The 21,324-nt window shown below is 62.0% G+C and overlaps 2 protein-coding genes across 10 annotated transcripts in view; one reads left to right on the top strand and one right to left on the bottom strand.

Moving 5' to 3' along the window:
* STIM1 (stromal interaction molecule 1) overlaps positions 1 to 8,193 on the bottom strand; it is a 102,137-nt gene extending 93,944 nt beyond the window's left edge. For 3 of the 9 annotated variants that reach the window (XM_049823575.1, XM_049823581.1, XM_049823578.1), the window contains exons 1-2: positions 7,934 to 8,049; positions 7,379 to 7,680 (exon numbers count right to left, since the gene is read on the bottom strand). In XM_049823575.1, coding sequence (XP_049679532.1) covers positions 7,379 to 7,487 — 109 coding nt within the window. In that variant the 5' untranslated portion in view covers positions 7,488 to 7,680; positions 7,934 to 8,049. Of the gene's footprint in view, positions 1 to 7,378; positions 7,681 to 7,933; positions 8,055 to 8,097 lie in introns of those variants that run through there. The other 6 variants (XM_049823571.1, XM_049823573.1, XM_049823572.1 and 3 more) reach the window with 5 other exon arrangements.
* Positions 8,194 to 10,322: 2,129 nt separating this feature from the next.
* Positions 10,323 to 20,255, top strand: RHOG (ras homolog family member G). The gene is made up of 2 exons (XM_049823001.1): positions 10,323 to 10,481; positions 18,861 to 20,255. The coding sequence occupies exon 2, from the start codon at positions 18,900 to 18,902 to the stop codon at positions 19,473 to 19,475; it is 576 nt and encodes a 191-aa protein (XP_049678958.1). The 5' UTR covers positions 10,323 to 10,481; positions 18,861 to 18,899; the 3' UTR covers positions 19,476 to 20,255.
* Positions 20,256 to 21,324: the final 1,069 nt, after the last annotated feature.

Here is a 21,324-nt window from a genome sequence, read left to right as displayed (position 1 = left end):
TCCAGCATATAGTCCTGCCTTAGCAGGTAGCTGCAGTGCGGTTCAATGCAGCCAGACCACCCAGGGAAAACGTACCCCACCAGGTAACAAGGGGGCTCATTCCAGCAGGAATCCTAGAGCTGCCCCAGCAAGAACCACAACGGCCCAGTCTCTGGCTTGCTCTGCCTGCTTAGGAGTTTATTTTTCCCTGTATAGCTTTCTTTTTAAAGCAAAGGTAATTAACGAAGTAAAACGTTTTTTCAACACTAATAGGTTGTGCTATTAGGACTTTCAAAAACAAAATGCAAGGCTGGTTACATTGAAGCAGCTGAAGGCAGCAAAAGAGTAACCAAGCTCGGCACTGAATCTGGGCTTGGAGAACAACAAGGGGACAAGTGCCACCGCCAACACCTTTTTTTAATCAGCGAAGCCTCCACATTGAATAAGCAGAAGCAGAATTTTTAGAAGCAGAGGGATAACCACATGGAAAACTTTTGCTTTCAATCAGCTGCTAATGCACCCTCCTTTTAACAAACAAATCCATGTGGAATTACACCGGGATGCCCTTTTACTTCCATTCCCTCGCCAAAAACCGAGCAGATCTTGAAACAAAACTCAGGGCACGCTATCGCAGTTCCCCCTGCAGTACCAGTCTAAAGCACAGCATGCACGGGACAGACATCTGTCCCCTGCCCAGAGGAAGGGGAGGTGAGAGCACTTAGCAAGAAGACAATTAACGCTGTACTAATATACACCAAGTAAGTAGCCCAGGAGCCAAGGTGAGGCATACTCCTTTTCATCACGACCACTGAAGTATCACACACCGTGCCGGCCACACCATAAGGGATGTCAGAAGGCTTCATCACACATTTGTTTCATTCCCTTCTGAGAGGAAAGGAGAGACAGGAGGATTGCTGCTTTGGACTGCCCACGTGTGAACACATGTACACACGTATCCCTGCCTCACCTTAGGAAAGGCCAAAGCAAAAGGCACAGTTGTGAGGTGCGGTCCTGAGAAAAGAGGATTGGTTGGGCAATGAAGACACCAAAAAGGCTCAACAACCCCGTTCAGCCTCTGTTTCCAGTCACATGCAAGGTCTGTTTTCTCCCCCAGGCATCTCCGGGCCGCTGGGGTTGGGCAAGATGCAAGTTACCCAGATCCCTGCTCTAATGCTCAGGTCTGTGCTCCGACAGCTCAGCCTCCCCCACCTGCGCTTTCCAGGCAGTCAAAGTTAAAGTCACATTTTTCTCTCCCACTGGGATGTGGTGAGGGCAAAGGCCATAAGTAGCTTGGAAAGTCTGAACACAAGCTTTATATGTACTTGCACCAGCACAACTCCCAAGAAAATATACCCCAGAGAGCTCACCTCCTCCATTTCTTTGCTCCAGCCTCACGACAGCAGAGAGCATCCCAGCAGCAGCACTGCGAGCTCCACCAGCAATGCTGCCCATTTGAAAATAGTACCTGGGAGGAACACCAGGCATGAAGAAAATTGCTTTTCAAAGTAATAAATAAATAAATATCAGAAAAAGAAAAAAATCCACACTAATCCAGCTGAGCATCTCTCCAAGTTTCTGGGCCAACACAGGGAACAGAATCAGCAGCCGGAAGCCAAGAGCTCCCCAGCAGCGCTACCAGCCCAAACGCATGCCCATCCAGCCCCGCTCCTCTTCTATACAAGGCTGCACTTCTGATGCCAAAAGACAGTAACTTCTCCAGCTCTCAGAATGGTGATTCCTCGAGATGAGTTTCATTCCTAAACGACGTAAAGGCTGTGCAATCCACTGAGGTTTCCAATCAAACTGGTAAGAACATTGACTATTTCCTGGCAGAGTTTTCCAAGTACTTCCCAGAACTACTTCTCCCTTGCCCAGCCTGAAACTGCCACTCACATGTGCAACATCTACTTGGTGAAAGCGCGTACCTAGAAAGACTTAACTGCGGTTAAAGCAAAAGGCACAGCAGCAAAATCCTTCTAGTCCTGGAGACAAAGACTCCTTTAAGAAGCATTTCACCGTAAAGCAAGAAAAGCATAGCAGGTCATTGTATTTCACAAACTCCTCCAGGTCTGTGGGAAAGATGGGGTTGTAAGAGTTACTGCAGGGAAGGTGCGTTCTGACAAGCCGGGTCGTGTACCTCCTCAAGGCTGCAGGCCAGGGTAGGCTAACAGGAGGATTTGGAGGCTTCCAGCACACTAATACAGGGGATGAAATCCTGCAGGGGTTCTGTTTACACAGCACCAAGAGAGGTTAACGAACGTCAGAGAGCAGCCAGATCAATGGAATCTCAATTAGCTGCTTGTATCTTACCACCACTGATACTACACTGATCTCCTGACTTCAAAAGATAAGATGTTTTCTAAAGGCAACTCATAAAAGCAGTGGATGAAATCAGAAGTTCTGGCAAAGGAATTGAGGACAAATGTAGAGTTTGGCATCACGCTGGGTGATGTAAACTTCAGCACCATAAAATAAAAGCACTAACGTAATGTTTCATTAACTAAGCAACTAGAGATGATAACATTTAAATTGGTAAAGAAGTAACCATCCATTTGTGTTCCCACCTTGCAAGATTACTGCATCAAGCTTTCAAAAGACACCAAGTCCACATCCTCTTCACATGTCCAAAGATTTCACTGCAAGTTCAAAGTCCAAAACCAATCACTTTCCTAGCTAGAGATTTTTTAGCAAAGGATTAGCTTTCAATAAAACCCTGCATCTTCAAATGACAAGTATAGGAGCTCTAAACTGCAGTGCTCCAACACAGCATACTCATCCAGACTTTTCCCCCCCCCCTCATCAAATTAATCACTAGTTAGAAGCTTGTGGTTGTAGCCCCCCCTTCATCACACTTATTTTGTTAAACGTTGATGTTCCATGTTTTTTTGTGTAGCTTAGGCTCAAAGTGCCACAGACATAGTAACTCTGAGGGTATGCATTCAGGTTTTCTTTTTATTATCATAATACTTTTATAACTTGTGTTCTGGTAACACACCGAACCCCGCCAGCTGTGGCAAGAATCCCACGTGTTAAACACCACTTGAACAAGAGCAAAGACAACTCCAGAAATCTAGTGATCGAGGAATCAAGACAGGGAAGCAGGAGACAGGTGCAGGGAGAATGAGAAAGGAAGGGAAAGAGGAGTTGTTGTGCCTTGGCATGAGTAAATGCCAAACCCTGCTCTGTGCCACCACCACACCAGAGGGTCCAGCCCCTCAGGCTCTGGCTCCCGGGCACAGCGCTGCCTGGGCACACGAGGTTCACGTGGCCCAGAGAATGGGTCAGTCTCACCACGCTAGCCAGAGCCCATCTTTTAACTGCTGCAGCAAAGACAGACAGGGAAAATCCACACCAGGATCCCTAGTCTGTCTCAGTGATGCCAGAATGGAAACCCAAACGAGACCCCAGACCTCCTCAAGCACGGGCAGAGCATTGCAGATATGGCCCCACATCCCTGTGAATCCAAGATCACAGAAAACAATCTCGATATGAAATGAAATAAGGCTCTGGGGAATGCAGACTTGTACTATTTCCACATTATTGTATGGAGATGGAGCAGGTATGAATCTAGCAAAGCAGACAGCAGTAGATGAAAGGTATCACAATTAAGGGAACCAGGAATGAAGCCCAGTCATCCAAAGCCCGGCCCCTTCACAGTCAGTTTTCCTTGGATCTCCTACAAAGACACCTGAAGCCCAACCTGAAGATCCCCAGCATAAACAGCAGCAATGACACTTCACTGTCCACCCATGCTGGTCTGCACAGAAGGCAACCAAGTAAAAAATTAAGAAGAGCAGCCTCACTGATACCAGTTAACACGATTTAATGAAACACAGGCTATCGAGCAAGCTTACTATTTTTATTGAGAGAAAATGTAAAAACTTTTGACCAAAACACCTGATGGTACACATAAAACTTTTGTAAAACATTTGACATAACCCCAGACAACGCTCTGATAAGGACTATTGCCAACAGAAAACTGAACAAAACCTGCATTAAATAGGTTAGACTCGGGCAACTGACAGATTACAGCAAATAACTGGAAAGAAAATCTACCACCTGAAAGTAATTTTTCTAATAATGTCCATGAGGAGCTTCTCTTGCCCCTTTTAGGGGGGAGGGGTATACGAAAGATCCCAGGGCTGGAAGCTTCGGCTAGACAAATTCATGCTAAAAATAACCAGCAGCGGGTGAAAACAATAACGGCAGGGTGACTGTCGGCACATCCTGCGCAGCGGCGGGGGGACCGGCCGCCGGCCTTCTTCATGACACCATGTTTTTCTGAAACATGTGCTCTAGCACAAAAATAGACTGCTGGGAGATGAGGGAGGTTGAGCGCCTTTTGGGGTCTGCACTACTCTGGGGGTCGGACTGTGGACTAGCTGTCCTTCTTGGCTCTATAACACACACTACCTCTGTTCCTATGCCTTGCGAAATGGCTCCTGTGCTTTTGAGTGTAACCAAAATTAAATCCGATATAGGCAGGAAAAGATTAAAGATTAAGCTTGCCTTTGAACAAGTCAAAGCCAGGAGAAACTCTGATTTTCCCTGGAGTTCAGTCACCAACTCTAATTCTTCTCCATGGACAAAACTACCCATTTTGAATTCTTATGTAAAAAAAAAATTATGGTTTTTTTAAATCTTAGGAATAAGAAACATATACTAATATCAATAAAGCATGCCGATGCATCCTTGAGTGTGCACAGGAATCTAAGCAACCAAGCCTAACAAGAAAACGCTGCTAAAACTCATGCTTCTGCTCACTACAAACACCACTTCCCTGCATCTCCTGAAAAATTTCACTGTTCCACAGAAAAGTGACTGGTGCTGTCAGGTTTTTTTATCATTAAAATCATGCCATGTCAAAAAAAAAAAAAAAAAAAAAGCCCTTTCACCTTCAAAAATCCATCAAAAATGAACACTTTCACTTTCAAAAATCCATCAAACACCTACCTCTGCTCCACAGTAAGAGCCTGTGCTATCACCGACTTGTGTGCAGCCAACACAACCCTCATTTTCTGCTTCCAGGGAACGCGTAAGGAAAAGTGTCATATGCTATCTGAGGATATCCACTGCACTGAACTGCAAGCAACAGCTCTAAAAGCTAAAAAGCAAATGGCCAAGTGATCTCAGAGGACGCATTAGCTTTCAGCTACATGAGCAGAGTGCAACGAGCACCACCACTGAACTTCCTAGCTACCCCAGCAAGGGATACGGTGCAGTTACGCTACAAGTTACCCGCACTCGGAGCAAACAAATCCCCTACTGACCACCTTCATCTGCACATTTTGGGTTTCAACCTGTAACCAGCTATTCCCTTGCAAGGTGCCATGGGCTGTTTTAAAGGTTTTTAAACCCAGAAGTAACAGAACATACCATTTGTGAAAAAACAAGAGTAATGAAAAGTAGCTCTTTTGCAGGAAAACCCCACCTGTAGGTGATTTTATGAAACAGATTAAGCCTCTGGACTGCTCCCTGCCTGCCCTGCTCTGGCTCTGCCTCTACTCAGAGAGAAGAGCAAGTCAGCAGCTGAATCACCAGGGCTGCCACACTTCTGCAGGGCCTCCAAAAATAACTCATCTGGAAATTCCTTGGAGGCATAAACCTTGCTTCATCAGGACTGCAGAGATCCAGTTTCCTTAATGGAGCAGACTGGATGTGAACTGGCCTAAGGATTTAGGATCATGTATAAAGAACATAAAAAAGAGACTTTTTACAGAACAGCTAGCATGCGGTCAGTATTAAGAAAAAAAAAAACCACAAAACAGTAAGCCACATAAATCATCACGTCGCCAAGATGAAACAATCTGCCTGCCCAGGAATCAGACACCGAGTTCCTGATCGTTCGCCTGATACTGCAGTTCCAGGGACTTGCCCTGTTCTCACCAACCAGCTCTGTACACAAAGCGAAATGCCTTCTTAGCAACGCTGCTGCAGCAACTTTAATCTGTATTAACATGAACGCCCACACCTGCACCTTCCACTGTAGCCAAAAACCCACTGTGAGCTCCAGTCCCCGGGCCCTTGCTAACACATCAGCCTGTAAAGCTGGGTGAGAGAGCAGCCTCGCACCCACACAGCACCAAACACAGCACCAAACACAGCACGTCCCCGCCACAATTAGCGTTCAGAGCTGCTCACCACCTTTTTTACCACCCTGAACCGGCACGTTATCCCTCGTGGAAACCTGTGCCAGGTGGGACCCTCCGGAGCGGATCCAGGCTGCAGATGATGGCGGTGGAGGTGCAGAACAACCCAGATGCTGACAGCTCTGCTCACAGCTGAGCAGAAAGTCTCGCTCAGACGGGACTGGCCCGCACCCAGGCCGGTAGTGCTTCAGCTTCGGTGGGAGTTTCCCCCTTCAGAAAGCAATCTATTTCTTCACCTGCAGTGCTCACAGGACACAACTCACTGGGGTTTGTTTTTTTTTTTCTTTTTGTTACCATGCAAGAACTCAGCGCTGCTGCAATGAAAAGGCAAGGACAGAGCTGAGGGCTTCTATTTCACTACTGAGGACTAAATGCGCGTTTTATCGAGCAGGCTCCCAGCTCTGACCTCAGGGACTGTCACAAGGACACACAGCAGACACCAGTGCCCACGGTGGTTTTGCCAATTCCCGGCCCCTCTGCCGAGGCTGGCTCTGGCAGTTGTTCTGGAGCAGAACTCCACCAAAGCCTGGCTCCTGGGGGAGAAATCCACCCAAGTCCAGAGGGGCTTGGGCTTCTCCTTTCTTTTCTTTTTTTTTTTTTTTTTTTTGCTGGGCTGTTGGCTTTAGGGGCAGAGGGGAGGGAAATAAGGCGAAAGAGAGAATCGCTGGCTGTTAGGTCTTTGCTACCTCTTGTCTTCTGGGCTGAGAGGTGGGAAAACCTTGCCCTCGGAGCAGGGCGAGGGCAGAAGGCATGCCAGGGTTACACAACCCTTGGGATCCCTCACCCCCAGCCCGCTGCCTCCCCAGCCAGACTGCCCACCTGGGAAAGTCCTTAAAAAAAACAAAAAACACTAAACACTGGCACGTTCTGAACACACCGAGTCACGATCCAAAACACTCATTAGCAAATAGCTGGAGTCCATTGCAAAAATAAACAGGGATTATTTTTGGTCCTTCGACCCTTGCCCTGAGCTCTGTGGGTTTCCCAACCAGGGCCGGGACACGGTTAGCAGCACCACTTATCCAATAAGCCGGGGAACAGCCTCAAAACGGAGCCGAGGCCGGCTGGCAGTGCCCTAACCCGGCTCGCCGCCCCTGGCCGGAGCAAACCTGCCCCCAAACCACCGGGGCTGGAGGCTTCAACGCCGGCCCGGATCCTTCGGGAAGCCGGCGGGAGACTGGCCTGGGGGAACGCGGGAACGGCTCTGAGGGAACGGGGCGGGGGTGTCCCGGCGGGAGGGCCGCTCTCACCTGCGATGGCGGTCTCGTCCAGGTGGGAGCCGGGGGGCCGTTCCCCCCGCCCCTGCTGCAGGAGGAAGCCGCACAGGACCCACAGGGCCACTCCCGACCGTAAATCCATTTCCGCCTCTGTCTCGCCGCTTCCCCCGCCGCTGTCAGCTCCTCCTCGGCATCGGCCCCCGGCGCTGGGCCCGGTCCTTCACTTCACCTCAGCTCAGCTCGCCTCGGCTCGGCTCCGCCGTAACCCCACGGCCAGGCGGGAGCGGGCTGGGCGCTCCGGGGCAGCACCGGCTGCGTTCCGCGGCCCTCACCGGCTGAGGGACGGCGGGTTATTTCCCGGTACTCCGGACCGGGGAACCGCCGCCGGCCCCCGCCCGCCCCCGGGTCTGCCCTCCTAGCCCCCCCCTTCCCCCCGCAGTGGTCTTTCCCGGGAGGGCCTCCCGCCCCCCCCCGCAGCAGTGGTGTCTCCCGGGAGAGCCCTACCTCCCCTCTCCTCAGCAGTGGTCTCTACCGGGACAACCCTGCCACCCCCCCCCCAACCTCTCCCCGGTCCGCTCCTTCCCCCACCTTCCTCCTCAGCAGCGGTCTCTCCCGGGACACCCCCCCGTCTCCACCCCCCGCCGCGGTCTCTCCCGGGACAGCCCCGCGCACACACACACACACACAGCCCCCCGGTAGCGGTGGTCTCTTCCAGGCACCCCCCGCCCCCCCGCGCGCACCCCGCTGCGCACCGGGCCCTGGCGCCGCCGCCACACGCTCGCTGACAGGGGGCGGAGCCAACCGCCGCCGTGCGAGACCCTCCGCGGGGCGGGATCGCCCCGCGCCGCCGCCCGGCCAATCAGGGGCGGGCAGGTGGCCACGCCCTCCCTCTTCCTCTCCCCCCCTCCCTTCCCTCCCGCCTCCGCCGGGCTCCTCGCGCCCGCCGCTGAGCCGCAGCGGCCTCTCGCGGGCGCAGGCGGGAATGCCCAGGCTGGGCGCGGGGCGCTGGCGCCGCGCGGAAGCTAAGCAGAGGAGATTGCGTGTGACGCCTGGATGGGTGACCTCACTCGAGGCAGCCCGCCCGCAGCCCCGGGTTGTCTGTCAGAGCACCCCGACACATCAGAGCATCCCGACTTGTCGGGACAGAGCCGTTTTGACGCCTGAGCGCGTGCTTGCTGGCGGCCAAGCCCGAGCTGCCACGCTTCGGCACACCCCACCCCACCCCCCCGAAAGCTGCAACACCCCACCAGGGCCACATGCTGTCGGTGGCATCGCCACCCACCGGTGCCGGACCGGTGCCATCAGCGCCATTGGGGCCCACAGCCACCGAGGCACACGGAGCCCACCAGCCCGTGGAGGGGGACGGGAAGGTCAGGGGCTAAAGTTTCTCACGTCCTTTTCCCTCGGCACTGGGGCTGAAAGCAAAGCTCCCTGCAGGGATAGGATCCGGCCCCAGAATAGCTCCGTGGCCACCGGCCTGGAAGCAAAATCCCATCCCGCTCCAGCCCCACTGCTCCGAGAGAGGCATCACCCTCACCCCTGGAGCAGGCACCCATCAGCCGGGCAGTGCCCTGCGCTGCCGCCCTGGGATGCGGGATGGGGGACGACGACCAGGCTGCAGGGCTGGCATCGCGTGGGGAGCCCTGGCCACGGCAGGTGCCTGGGATGGAAAAGGGGGCTGGCCACGGAGGTGAGCGGGCAGCGTCCCGAGCCACAGGCAGCTGCCAGACTGATTTCCAGGCAGAGGGTTCCCGGTGGGGTCCCAGCCCCGGTCCTCCGTGCTGGTGTGGAGGAAGATCCCAGGTGCGGGCAAGGGGTCCCGTGCCTGCAGACCCCCCGTGGTTGAGATGCCCCGGGATGAAGATAGGGACAGGCACGAAGAACAGCCTCGCCTCCATCCCCGGGCAGCCGCCTTCGCCCCCACGACACCCTTCTGCCCCGGGGCCAGAGACCCTCATGGGCTGCAGGCGCTGCTGGGGGGACCTGGCCCTTATGGGGACCCCCAGCTTGGGGGACCTGGCCCTTGCAGGGACCCGGCCCTTGCAGGGACCCTCACAGCGCCTGGGTCTCCTCTGGCCCTGACCCAGCAGGACAAGGCCGTGCTTTTGGGGGGCTCTGCCCCTGCAGCAGCCCTGGGACCCTGCTGTTCCCCCTTGGGGTGCAGCAGGGTGGCCCCGGTTCCCCTCCCCAGGCAGCCGGTCCCCACTCTCCCCTCACCCCATCCCCATCTCTCCCCCTGAGACCCTGGTGGCACCCCGATAGCAGGGGCTGCCATCTCCCCTGCCTGCCATCCCCCCTTGTCTCCCCATGGAGCCCCAGCCGGCCGGTGTGGGCTCCCCTCTCTCCTTGGCCCCCCATGCAGCCCCCTGCCCCTGACGTAAGACTTCGCCAGAGCTCCTGGCCCCCTGGGCTGGCAGTGGGCTACCCCAGCCTGTCCCTGTCCCCATCCCTGTCCCCATCCCTGTCCCCATCTCTGCCATCCAGGACCCCCAGGCATTCTCGCCCTGCCCCGAGCCCTGGGGCAGGGTGAGGGCAGGAGCGGGTGGGTGTCAGGGAGCCGGGGGGGGGCTGCAGCACCCTGTTCTGTGGGTGGTCCCGTGGGAACGGGCACAGCTCCGGCACCAGGAGCCGGACACCCCCCCCCCCCCCGCGCCTGCTGCAGCGGGTCCCGGGGCTGTGGCCGAGGCGGCCGGGGCTGCTGGGGGTCCCCCTCGGTCCCCCCCTCAACCAGAACCTGCTGCAGCCTCTGCATCAGCCCCCGGCCCTGGAGACGGGGGGGGGGGGGGGGCTCCCGCGCCCCCTCCCCGCTGCTCCGAGGGGCAGCGGGGGGGGCCGGGGCCGGGCGGCGGGGCGATGCCGGGGGGCTCAGGGTGTCGTCGTCCCCCGCCGTCCCGGGTGCCCTCCCGGGGAAGGCCCCCCCCGGCTCCCCGGGCCGGGCCGAGGAAGGAAGCGGCGGGGCGGGCGGGGGCCGGGCGCGGCGGAGGGAAGTTTCTCCGCGGGACCGCCCGGGGCGGCGGGAGGAGGTGGCCGCAGACTTCCTCCTTCTCCTCCTCCTCCTCCTCCTCCTCCTGCCGCTGCTGCTGCTGCTGCTCCGGCCCCGCGCCCGCCGCCCGGAGCCGCCGCGCCATGCCCCGGGGTGAGTGGGGGACCGGGCCGGGGGTCGGGGGTCGGGGGGTGGCCGGGTCCCGCTGCCCGGGCAGGGGCAGCCGGCGGCAGCCGGCCAGGGATGGGGGTCCCGCTGCCGGGGCGGGGGGCGGGTACCGGCTCCGGGTCGGGGTGCGGGTCGGGGCGGCGGGAGGAGCCGCCCGCCGGGGCCAGGGCGGGGGCTGACGGGGGGGGGGGGAAACGGGGGTCCGGGGGTGCTGGCCCCCGCCGCCCGGCGGAGCCCGGGAGCGGCCCCCGGGGCGGGGGGGGAGCGGGGCCGGCAGCTGCCGGGACAGAGCGGGGCCAGAACCGTCCCGGCCCGACCCCCTCGGCGGGGCCGCTGCACCGGCACGGCCCCCACCGGCACTGCACCCACGGCCGCTGCCCCCGCTGCCCCCACCGCAACTGCATCCACTGCACTGAGCCCGCACACGCCGCACCGCTCACTGCATGAGCGGAAAGGCAGTGCACAGCGTGCCCCGGCGCTGCACGGGCTGCACTGCACGCCAGAGGGCACTGCACTGCCCGCTGCACTGCCCGCTGCACTGCATCCTCTGCCCGCTGCACTGCCCCCTCTGCCCACAGCACTGCCTGCTGCACTGCACTCTGTGCCCGCTGCACTGCCCGCTGCACCTGCTGCACACCAGGCAACCCACTGCAACGCCCAGTGCACGCACTGCAGGGTTCCGCACCGCACGCGCTGCACCCACCGAAAGGTACAACACTGCACGCTGCGGGACACTGCGCACGCACTGCACCGCACATCATCGCACGCGCCCGCTGCGCCCGCTGCAACACCTGCCCGCAGCCCCGCGCTGCATACACCTTGCAACACGCCCGTTACAACACACGCCGCACGTCCCGTGCGCGCTGCAACGCTCGTTGCAACACTGCACGCGCTGCAACACGCACGTCACTCGCGCACACTATCGCACACCCCCAACACAGTGCGACGCCGCAACAGATGTGCTGCAACACGTGTTCAGCAGACACCACGCAGACACTGCGGTGCCCGCTGCAGCCCTGCCACTGCCGTGCCCATCGCACACCACGGTGCACGCTGCAGTGCTCACGCGGCCGTGCGCTCACACACGGCAGCATGCTGGGAGGTGCAGGGGTGGCACGGTGCAACGGGGGAGCGCGGTCAGCTCTGCTGTGTGGCAGGGCTGGCCCCGGGGCGGGTGTCTGGTTGTGGTGGGCGTTTGGTGCTGGGCCACCCCAGGCCCCCCTGGCCGAGCAGATGGTGAGCGTGCCGCAGCCCCGTGACTCTCCCTTTGTGAAACCTGCCTGGGCTTGGGGTCACCTCCGGTGAGGCTTCGGGCAGCTCTGCCCTCCCCTCTCCTCCCCTTCCTTCTCCTCCCCTCCTGGTGGGGGGATGTGCCCCCAGCGGTGGGGGCAGTGGTGGGGTGTGTTGTGCTGTTGGTCAAACACCAGCTCCCGATCTGGCTTGCGCCGCCTCTCGATGCCGTCCCGCTGCCGGCTCGCTGCAGAGTGGGGGCACCCGTAGGTCCCTGAGTGCCCCCGGGAGGGGGCACGGTGTGGCCATGGCTCTGTGGGTGGGTGCATGGGTTGGGGTCCCACTGGGCTCACTCCTCTTTCCTCTGCGGAAGGAGAAGCTGCCGAAGTGCCGGCAGCGGTACGTGGGGACGTCGTCCAGCCCTGCCGCCGGGGCTGAGCTGCGGTGGGTGTTTTTGGCTGGGGTGGGCGGTGGGGCTGGTGCTGGGACCGTGGGGTGCCGGTAGCTGGGAGCATCCGTGGGTGCAGGGGCGTCTTTGGCGATGCCAGGAGGCACCCGAGGCTGGCACACCTCATGGCAGCAGTGGTGCCGGCCAGCGGGTGTAGGTGTGGTGTGTGCCCCGCGTGGCTGGGAGCAGGGGTCGGGCATCCTGCACCCGCGGCTTTGGTTTGACCGTAGAGTTGAGAGGGGCCAAACTGGTCCAGTGCTGGTGTGCTGGGCACCGTGCCTCCACAGTGTGAGCTGTTTTCTCACCCTGAGGCCAGGGAGCACGGCCTGGCCTGGCTGGCTCCATCCACTCACCCATCCACCCACCATCCCTCTGTCCATCCCTCTTGTCCATCCCAGGATCCTCCCGATGCAGGCGGCCGTGTCTGACCGGGAGCAGCTCCAGCCGATGTTGGCCCCGTCCCACTGCTGGGTCGGGGCGGGGGTTTGCTGGCCAGCGCTGGCCCCGGCTCAGGGGCCACTCGTGCTGCCTTTGGCAGCACCTCAAGTGGGAGACCGAGGGTAGGGAGCAGCCGTGACAGTGCCAAGGGGCAGAGCGGGACGCGGTGGCGGAGCTCACTGACCTGGAAGGGAAATAAAATGAGGAAATTAGTCACGACGAGCCTGCAGCTGGAAAATGAGGAAAAACCAAAATCCTTCGACTCAGCATGGAAGTTATTTTAGCCATGACAGCAGGGCCATGGGGCAGAGCGGGGGGCGCCAGTGACAGCACCCCTCAGGACATGTCCCACAGAGCGGGGATCCTGTCTCGGCCGCACCAGCACCGGGTCCCCGCCGCAATCATGGCAGAAACCGCCCCCGCCCCGCTCCCACGCCGGTGCCGGTGCTGGGCTGGCACACTTGGCCCCATGGGGTCCCTGCTCGGTATTTATAGATTTTATTAGTTTCCTCTTTCTGCCTGCTGAGCCGGTGGCAGTGCCGGGGGGGGCGGCGCTGTGCTGCTCTCCCCGCAGAGCAGGAGCGACCCCGGAGATCATGGCAGCTGACCCCCAGCCCTGGGTCAGCCGGGTCTTGTCCGTCTGTCCTGGATAGACACACCACCCGGCCCGTGAGCGTGGGCAGCGACATGCTGGCCGCAACCTCTGCTCCCTGCCGGCACCACGTGGGATGCCCGGTGTGGGATGCCCGGTGTGGGGTGCCTGTGGTGGGGAGTGGGGTGCGCAGCGCCTGGTGCGCAAGGTGGGGTGCGAGGTGCACGGCATGGGGCGCAGCGTGGGCTGCGCGGTGTGTGATGCTGTCGTGCACGGCGCGCTGTACAGGGTTTGTGGTGCAGGGTGCAGGGTGCACCGTGTGTGGTGCATGTGGCGTGGGGTGCAGGGCGCACGGTGCACAGCCCGTGTGGCGCGCTTTGGTTTGCTTTGGTCAGGTTTAGGTGCTGTGCGGCTGGGGATGGCCAGGCCGGCAGCGGGAGGGGAGCCCGCAGGGGCGGCTGCTCTGCTCCCCCAGCGGAAAAACCCAGCGGGGGGGATGCCCTGGCTGTGAGAGATGGCGAGCGGGTTTTGCTTCCCTTTTCTGCTGAAGAAGAGATGAGTCGCTTTTCCCATCCAGGGGGGCGGCGATGGGGGTGCAGAGGTTGTGGTGCGTCACCCACAGCCCCGCTTGCCCGCCCATGCCCTCTCCCCGGCACCCCAAATCCCGGCCAAGCGGCGTGGAGGGTGGCCAGGGTCCCGCTGGGGTGAGGGGTGCTGAGCCCCAGGGCCAGGCACCATGCAGACCCCTCAGTCCTCTGACCCTTCTTCTTCCTCCTCCAGTTCCCCTCCTGTGGGGCCAGGGAGTCAGGCTGGGAGGGGGCAGACGCCTCCGGTGCCTCACACGGGCTGTGCCCCTCGGCCCCATGAGGCTGCCCGTGCCCTGGCATTTTTTGGGGGGGCACACCAGGGGCTGCGTTTGCCCGGTGTCCCCAGGTGCTGCAGGGCAGTGGCTGGGCTGTCCGGTGGCCGTGGGCTGCGGGACCCTCGGGTGCCATGGCTCTGGGATGCTGCGGGGACCACGGGCGACCTCCGGCCCCTCCTCGGCACCGCAGGGATGCCACCCTGCAACCCCCAGCCCTGTCCCGGCTCCCTGTTCGGCACGGTTCCCACCTCCCCTCCTGTCACCTTGCAGCGGGGGGGCAAGGAGGGCCAGGGGGGTCAGAGCCCATGTGGCTGTGGGTCAGGGATGCAGGTGGCCCTGCAACACCCTTCATCCTCCCCGGGCAGCCGTTGGGGCTTTGGCTGCTGCAGGGGCTCTTATCCACACCAAGCCCCCTCCTCGGCGAGCAGTTTGCCCCGTGCACGCAGGTAGCACGGCCGTGCCTGCGGGTCCCCTTGTCCTGCCACCATCCGCGGCGCCGCACCCGGAGTCGGTGGTGCCCGTGGTGCCGGCGATGGTGATAGCAAAAACGGTCCTTCCTGCACGAGCACCCGGATCCTGCCACAGCCCCGCCACGGGCAGCGCGTTAACACCCACGTTTGCTGCTTGCCGGTGGCAAGCCTGGGGCCACGCTGGGGTTTCACAGCCCCAGGGGCCCTGGGTCGTGGAGAAGTGGCCCATTGCCCACTCCCTGCTCCTCCTCTCCTCCGTTTCCCCATAGCAGTGATGCTCTCATGGGCACGAGCATTTCCACTTGCACCCTGTCCCCTTCCTTAGCAACCCCGCTGACTCAGCCCGGGCCTTTCCCGAGATGGGGATGTGTGCCCGCTGGGTGCCAGCTCACCCCGGGGTGCCCACAGCCCCATGGCCGGTTTGGGGGTGCAGGGTTTGAGCTCTGTGTGTCCAGTGCACACGCCGTGTCCCACTGCGGGACTGTCCCGGGGCCGGGGCTGGTGCTCAGGGGCCGCCCCGCTCCCCGAGGGATGGGGAGCTGCAGGCAGGGGACACCGCTCCGTCCCCGTGCCCTGGGACAGCCGCCCCTCGCACCCCATGTCTGGCCGCAGCGGCTTCCCCGCGTCCCTTGCCGGGGACGGCTCCTGCCCATCTGTTCTGCTGCCGACATTGTCCTTGGGTTCCGGCAGCTCTTCCCACCCCTCCGGGTATTTATAGACAGCAACCGGCTCTGGCTGCATCTCCTCCGGCCGCTCTGCCGACGGGGTGTCCCCAGGACCCCAGTACTCCCTGGGGTGCCCCCGGCAGCCTCTCAGGGCAGTAAACTGCCCCCATGCCCCCCTGATCTGGGGTCCAGGGCTCCTGCCCCTCTTACTCCCACTTCAGCTGGGTGACCCTTGCTGGGACCCGCTGCCCCGGCCCCAGCCCGGGGAAATACCCTGGTGTCACACCACCAGCCAGTTGGTCCTGGCAGTGGGGGGACCCCAGCCTGGGGGACAGCAGGGACCCTCCACCGAGCGCCACCATGGGCTGCAGGATGACTGCCCAGCATGCAAATAGCTATGGGGACCTTGGGGTGCCCATGAGCCATGGGGACAGCGGGACCCTGGGGGTGCTGGGGGCTGCATGCCTCGTTAGGGGCTCATGGGGCACCCTGGGGTGCCAGGATGCCTCGAGGTGGCTCCTGCTCTGGGACGCTGTCCCCTGCCCTCCCCATCTATCACATCCCACGCTACCTTGCACCCCCAGCTGGGCCCCCCCCAGTGACATCCCTGCAGCAGGGATGCTGCACCCACCCATTGCAGCTCCCGCACCCCTGGTTTTGGGTGGTTTTAAACCTGCCACACGCTCCCCCCGCCCAGCTGAGCCCAGTGCTGCTCGGTGCAGCTCCCACCCTGCCCCGTGGGGTCCATGGGGACACAGCTGCTCCCCAAGGACCCATAGCAGGGGACGGTTTTGCAAAGAAAACCAAAGGCTGGCGTTTAGAAATAACGTTGGAGTTTTTTTTTTGTTTTTTTTTTTTTTTTCTTCTTCACAAAACAAAACCCAGTTTGGGTTTATTTCAGCTGGAGAGCGGCTGGCTCCCAACTCCTGGCAACCCAACGTCTGCTGGCCTTCAGCTGGAGAAGAGAATTTAAATCTAAAATGTGAACCAAAATGGCTTTCCAGGAAAACTCTTGGTTTTGCCATCTCTTCTTCAACCCGATCTCATCAGAAAAGGAAAAAAAATCTGCTGCAGCACTGCCAGCTGCCCTGCAGGGGCTGAGGGGAAGCAGGATGAGCAGGCTGCCTGTGCCCCCCAGGCCTGACGGACAATGGGGGGGAAAAAGGTTGAAAACAGGTCAGATGATAGGTCCAAACTGGGTCAGGTAGGTCCCAACCAGCTCAGCCAGGTCCCTGCCATGGTGCAATGGGGGTGGCTTCATCCCCCTCTGGGAGCTGCCCTGGGGTACCCCCCCCCAGCGCCGGGAGCCCTGGGCAAAGAGCCAGGGTGGCTGCGGGACGGAGGGGGCATGGGTGCCACGTACGTCCCGTGGCCCCACTGTGTCTGCGTGGTCCCGCCAGTCCCTGGCAGCTGGGGGTGAGCAGGATGACCAGGGCTGGGCACTGGTGCAGGGGTGTTTTGGGCACGATGCAGCCAGGCAGGGACTGGGGATGCTACGGGGGATGGCGGGTGAGGAGCTGGCAGCAGCACGTGATGAGAAATGAGGGTGCATTGGGCATCCCAGGCAGTTAGTGCTTGGCCTGAGTGGGGCAGCCCCCCACGGGCAGGCGGGACCCCTGGGGTTTCCCTCCCCAGCGCTGTATGGTGACAGCACGGGGTAGCGGGGTGGCAGATACAGCCCCCGTGGAGGTTGCCCATCCCTGGAGATGGCCCAGTGTGGCCACGGAGGGAGCTCGGTCTCCCATCGCCCTGCTCCTGCTCCCATTGCCCTGATCCAGTTCCTTCTCCCGCTGTCCTGCTCCCACCCACCCACCCTGCTCCTGTTCCCCCTGATCCTGTCCCCATCGCCCCATCCCTGTCTCCCAGCTCCTGTCCCCATCTCCCTGTCCCCATCTCCCAGCTCCTGTCCCCATCTCCCTGTCCCCATCTCCCTGCTCCTGTCCCCATCTCCCTGCTCCTGTCCCATCATCTCCCTGCTCCTGCTCCCTCTGCTCCTGCACCCATTGCCCTGATCCTGCTCCCTCCCCTCTGCCTGCTGCTGCCTGCACCATCGCTGAGCCCCCCCCCAGGCCCTGGGAGACCCCGGCCAGTATGGCCTGGCGTGAGGAAACCCTCCGGGCTGCATTTGCGACCAAAGCGGGGAGAAAAATCGAGGCCAAAGGGGCCGGGTATTTATCTGTGACCCGTACGGGATCCCACGCTGTGTGAGCAGCCCCGGCGCGGCCGGCCGGCTTCCTGCTGCGGGCAGGCACTGCCTGCAGTGAAAGGGGGGGGGGAGAGAGGGGGGCTGCCTGCAACGGCCCCGGTGCTGTGGCCCCCCCGTTCACAAGCTGAAGACACAGGGATCCCCCCCCGCCCCCGACTGTCCGCCGTGGAAGCACTTTTGCAGTGGGGAAACTGAGGCAGCGGCTTCAGCGGTGTTCCGGCCGCCCCCCCCCCCCCCACCCCGGCTTGTCCTGCCTGTACCCGGGGGTGCAGCGGTGCAGGCAGGGAGCCAGGCAGGGCGGGGGTCACGTCGCACCAGGTCCCGCTGCAGGCAGGAAGCCGGGTGTCAGGGCGGGAAGAGGAAGAGCGACTTCCCCATCCGAGGGGGAAGGGGAAGGGTCCGGCTCGGGGGGGGGGGGGGGGGCCACCGCCCCTTCACCCGTCCCCAGAGCCCCACAGCCCCGGAGGGCTCTGGGGAAGAGGGTCGTGTCCCCCCTCCCCGGCCCGGGGCTCTGCACCGATGCGGCACCCCCAGCTCCTCCGCCCCGGCACCTCTGCTGCTGGCACGTGAGCCGCTGCCCCGGCCGAGATAACCCTCCCAACGGGATAAATCCCGGATCCCGGCGGGGAAAGGGGATGCTGGCCTCAGCCCAGCCCCACGGGTGGGCAACCTCTCGCCCCGGCACCGTGCGGTGCCCCCGTGTCTCGGCTGGGCTGGGCTCAGCAGCGCCCGGCTCCAGCCTGCCGCAGGAAGGGGAGCAGGATGCGGCCCTTAATGGCAATTGCAGAGGGAACCTGAGGAAGGCAAACAGGGAAACGCGCTGGGCTCGGGGATAAACACAGCTGCCGGAGCAGACGTCAGCCCCGAGGGGCCGCGCCAGCGGCCGCTCTCCGGCATGGCCGTGGCACCAGCCTGGCCTCCGCCCCGCCGGGGCCAGCACCGCTTGGCGTGTGTGGCACCGGGCGCCAGGGCTGGGGCACACGGCAGCAGCCCACACACTTCCACAGCCCAAATCCGCCCCTGGCTGCGTGCCCTGCTGCCCTCTATCTCCTACCGGGATGGAAGCACGGCACAGCGTGGCATGGCACGGCACAGTGTGGCATGGCACAGCACAGCGTGGCATGGCACGGGGTGCTGCAGCAGCCTGGCTGTCCTGGCAGCACCATCCTGGGGACGATGCTGTCCCCGTGCACGCCAGCCGCGGTGGCACACACTTTTGTCCTGGATCAGGGGGTGCGGTTTCCCATCGCGGGGTCTCTGGGCTGCTGCGGATCGCGGGGGCTGCATGGGGGGATGCGCCTGGCCGGGAAGCTCACCCGGACTGCGGGATGGAGGGTGAACTGAGTGTGACCTGCCCCTCTGCACCCTCTGGCCTCGGGTGTCTGAGCAGGGGGACCACGGTGACCCCAGCCCCAGCATGCCCCCCTCCCCTGACCCTCTTCCCTTCCCACAGGCTGCTGAAGGGGGACGCGAAGGACGTCAAGCCGCGGGGATGCAGAGCATCAAGTGCGTGGTGGTGGGCGACGGGGCGGTGGGGAAGACCTGCCTGCTCATCTGCTACACCACCAATGCCTTCCCCAAGGAGTACATCCCCACCGTCTTCGACAACTACAGCGCCCAGAACACGGTGGATGGCAGGACTATTAACTTAAACCTGTGGGACACGGCCGGCCAGGAGGAGTACGACCGCCTCCGGACGCTTTCCTACCCCCAGACCAACGTCTTCATCATCTGCTTCTCCATCGCCAGCCCGCCCTCCTACGAGAACGTCAAGCACAAGTGGTACCCGGAGGTGTGCCACCACTGCCCCAGCGTGCCCATCCTCCTCGTCGGCACCAAGAAGGATCTGAGAAACAACCCTGAGACCATGAAGCGGCTCAAAGAGCAGAACCAGGCGCCCATCACCACCCAGCAAGGCATCAGCCTCTCCAAGCAGATCCGCGCCGTCAAGTACCTGGAGTGCTCGGCGCTCAACCAGGAGGGCATCAAGGATGTCTTCACTGAGGCGGTGAGGGCCGTGCTCAACCCTGTCCCGGCCAAGCCCAAGAAGCCCTGCGTCCTTTTGTGACAGGGCTGCTGGCGACCAGCGAGAGACGATCCTGCCCCCTCCCCGCTGCCCCCCCAAGACACTGCCTGGCACCACCAAAATCCCCTGCCCCCCCTGGTGCCTCCCCGAGCCTCGCTGCCCCCCCCAGGGATGGCGGGACCGAGGCCGCCAGCCCAAAGCCACCAGCTTTAATAATATAGACCTTGTTTGCACTAACTGGCTGTCTGCCCCGGGGGGCTGCGGGGCTCCCCCAGCCCTGCAGGACCCCCACCCCAGCCCTGGCTGTCAGCGTTCGCTTTTGGGTGACACCTCTCTGGTCCCAGCACAGACCAACATTTCCTGAGAAGGGGATGCTCAGGGTGGCCGAACCTCCCTCCTGCCCCAAGGACCCCATGGGAACCCACCACCCCCATCCCCTGCACCTGCGGGGCTGCGGGGGGGGGCACAAGGGGAGGCCCTCAGCCCCTCTGTGCCAGCCCTGGTGCTCGGCCACCTCCGAGCATCCCGCTGCCCCGGCACTGGCATGGCCCCATCCTGCTACGGGGTCCCAGCGGCTGTGCTGGGGGTATCCTGGGCCAGTGTTTGGGGTGAGCCCAGCCCGGCACAGCATCACCGGCTCTCCGGGGCCAGCACCGGGGAAGTCCAGCCCTGGCGAGAGCAGAGTCGGAGCTGCCGATGGGCTCTGCCAGAGGAGAGCGTTCCTGCACCACGGGGTGCTGGGGCTCCACAGGGCAGTGAGACTCGCCTGTAACCAGCCGCTCCCCGAGTTGCTTCTCCTGAAATAAAGAGACCTGCCCAGGCTCCCCGTCTCCTGTGCTCTCCCGCTCGTGCCTGCCTTCCCCAAGCACAGGGACACCCCGGGGGGGACACGTGGGTGCCCCCACCCCAAGCTGGGCCGGGACCCCTTGCCCTGCCGGCGCCAAGCTGAGGGCATTCATAGCAATGCCGCTGCCTGCCGGGGTTCTCTGGCCAGGGGAAGCTTGGGGTGCCCCTGCCACGGCCAGCCCCGACCCCCGGCTACCCCCACAACCACTCGGGGCCGGCGCTGAACTCGGGCTTGGGAACACTGCAAGGGATAGGAACGGGGACACTGCAGAGGCTGTGCGTGGGGACATCGCAGGGGTGGGCGCAGGAGGCTGCAGGAGCGAGGTTCTCTCCCTGGGAGCCCTCCAGCCCCCCCAGCTCTGGCTCTACCCTGTCCTGCCCCGCTCTGGAGCTGCAGGCAGAGGCCAGAACCCCGCGTCCCCGTGCCTGGGGGCTGGGGTGTCCTGGGGGACCTCGGGTCCCGCAGCTGAGTGCCGAGGCTGATGGCGGCGGCAGCGAGGGACCGGCAGCAGCCCCGGCTGCTCGGCCACGCTCGCCACCCGCTTGCCAGCCCCAGCGGGCTGCCGGCACGTGCTGGCCGGCGGCCGGATCCGGCGAGGCCTGGCAGGGCCCCCGCTGCCGCGCTCTTGGGCCCCTTGCCTGGCCCTGGGTCTTTCCTGCAGGAAGGGCAGAGACCCGGCACCCGCCACAAGCCGCCTTTGTTCCCTGCTGCCATTTCCCGGCCAAAGCCAGGGAGCCGGCGTGGGCGACTGTGCCGCGAGGCAGGGTGGCTCCGGCCACATCCCATCCCCGTCCCCGTCCCACGGCCTCCCGGGGGCCAGCGTAAATCGTGGCCCGACCCCCGGGCCCCCAGCCTGGGAACCTGCGACACACACTGGCATGGCCCCGGCTCGTCGCCGGGGGGGCTGCACGCCGGTGGGCCTGCAGGTCCCAGCTGCACCGAATCCCAATCCCTCCACGGGGGATCCCCACAGCCATGTTCTGCTCCCACTGCATGGTCCCGTGAGGGTTATATCCTGCTCCCAACACAGCAGCAAGAGCTGAC

This window comes from Accipiter gentilis, chromosome 19 (assembly GCF_929443795.1).
Source record: "Accipiter gentilis chromosome 19, bAccGen1.1, whole genome shotgun sequence".
Classification (NCBI taxonomy): domain Eukaryota; kingdom Metazoa; phylum Chordata; class Aves; order Accipitriformes; family Accipitridae; genus Astur; species Astur gentilis.
This window is presented reverse-complemented; position numbering and strand designations above follow the sequence as displayed.

Excerpts from the sequence above, each read along its gene's own strand:
- RHOG (XM_049823001.1), top strand. The coding sequence starts at position 18,900 with ATGCAGAGCATCAAGTGCGTGGTGGTGGGCGACGGGGCGGTGGGGAAG.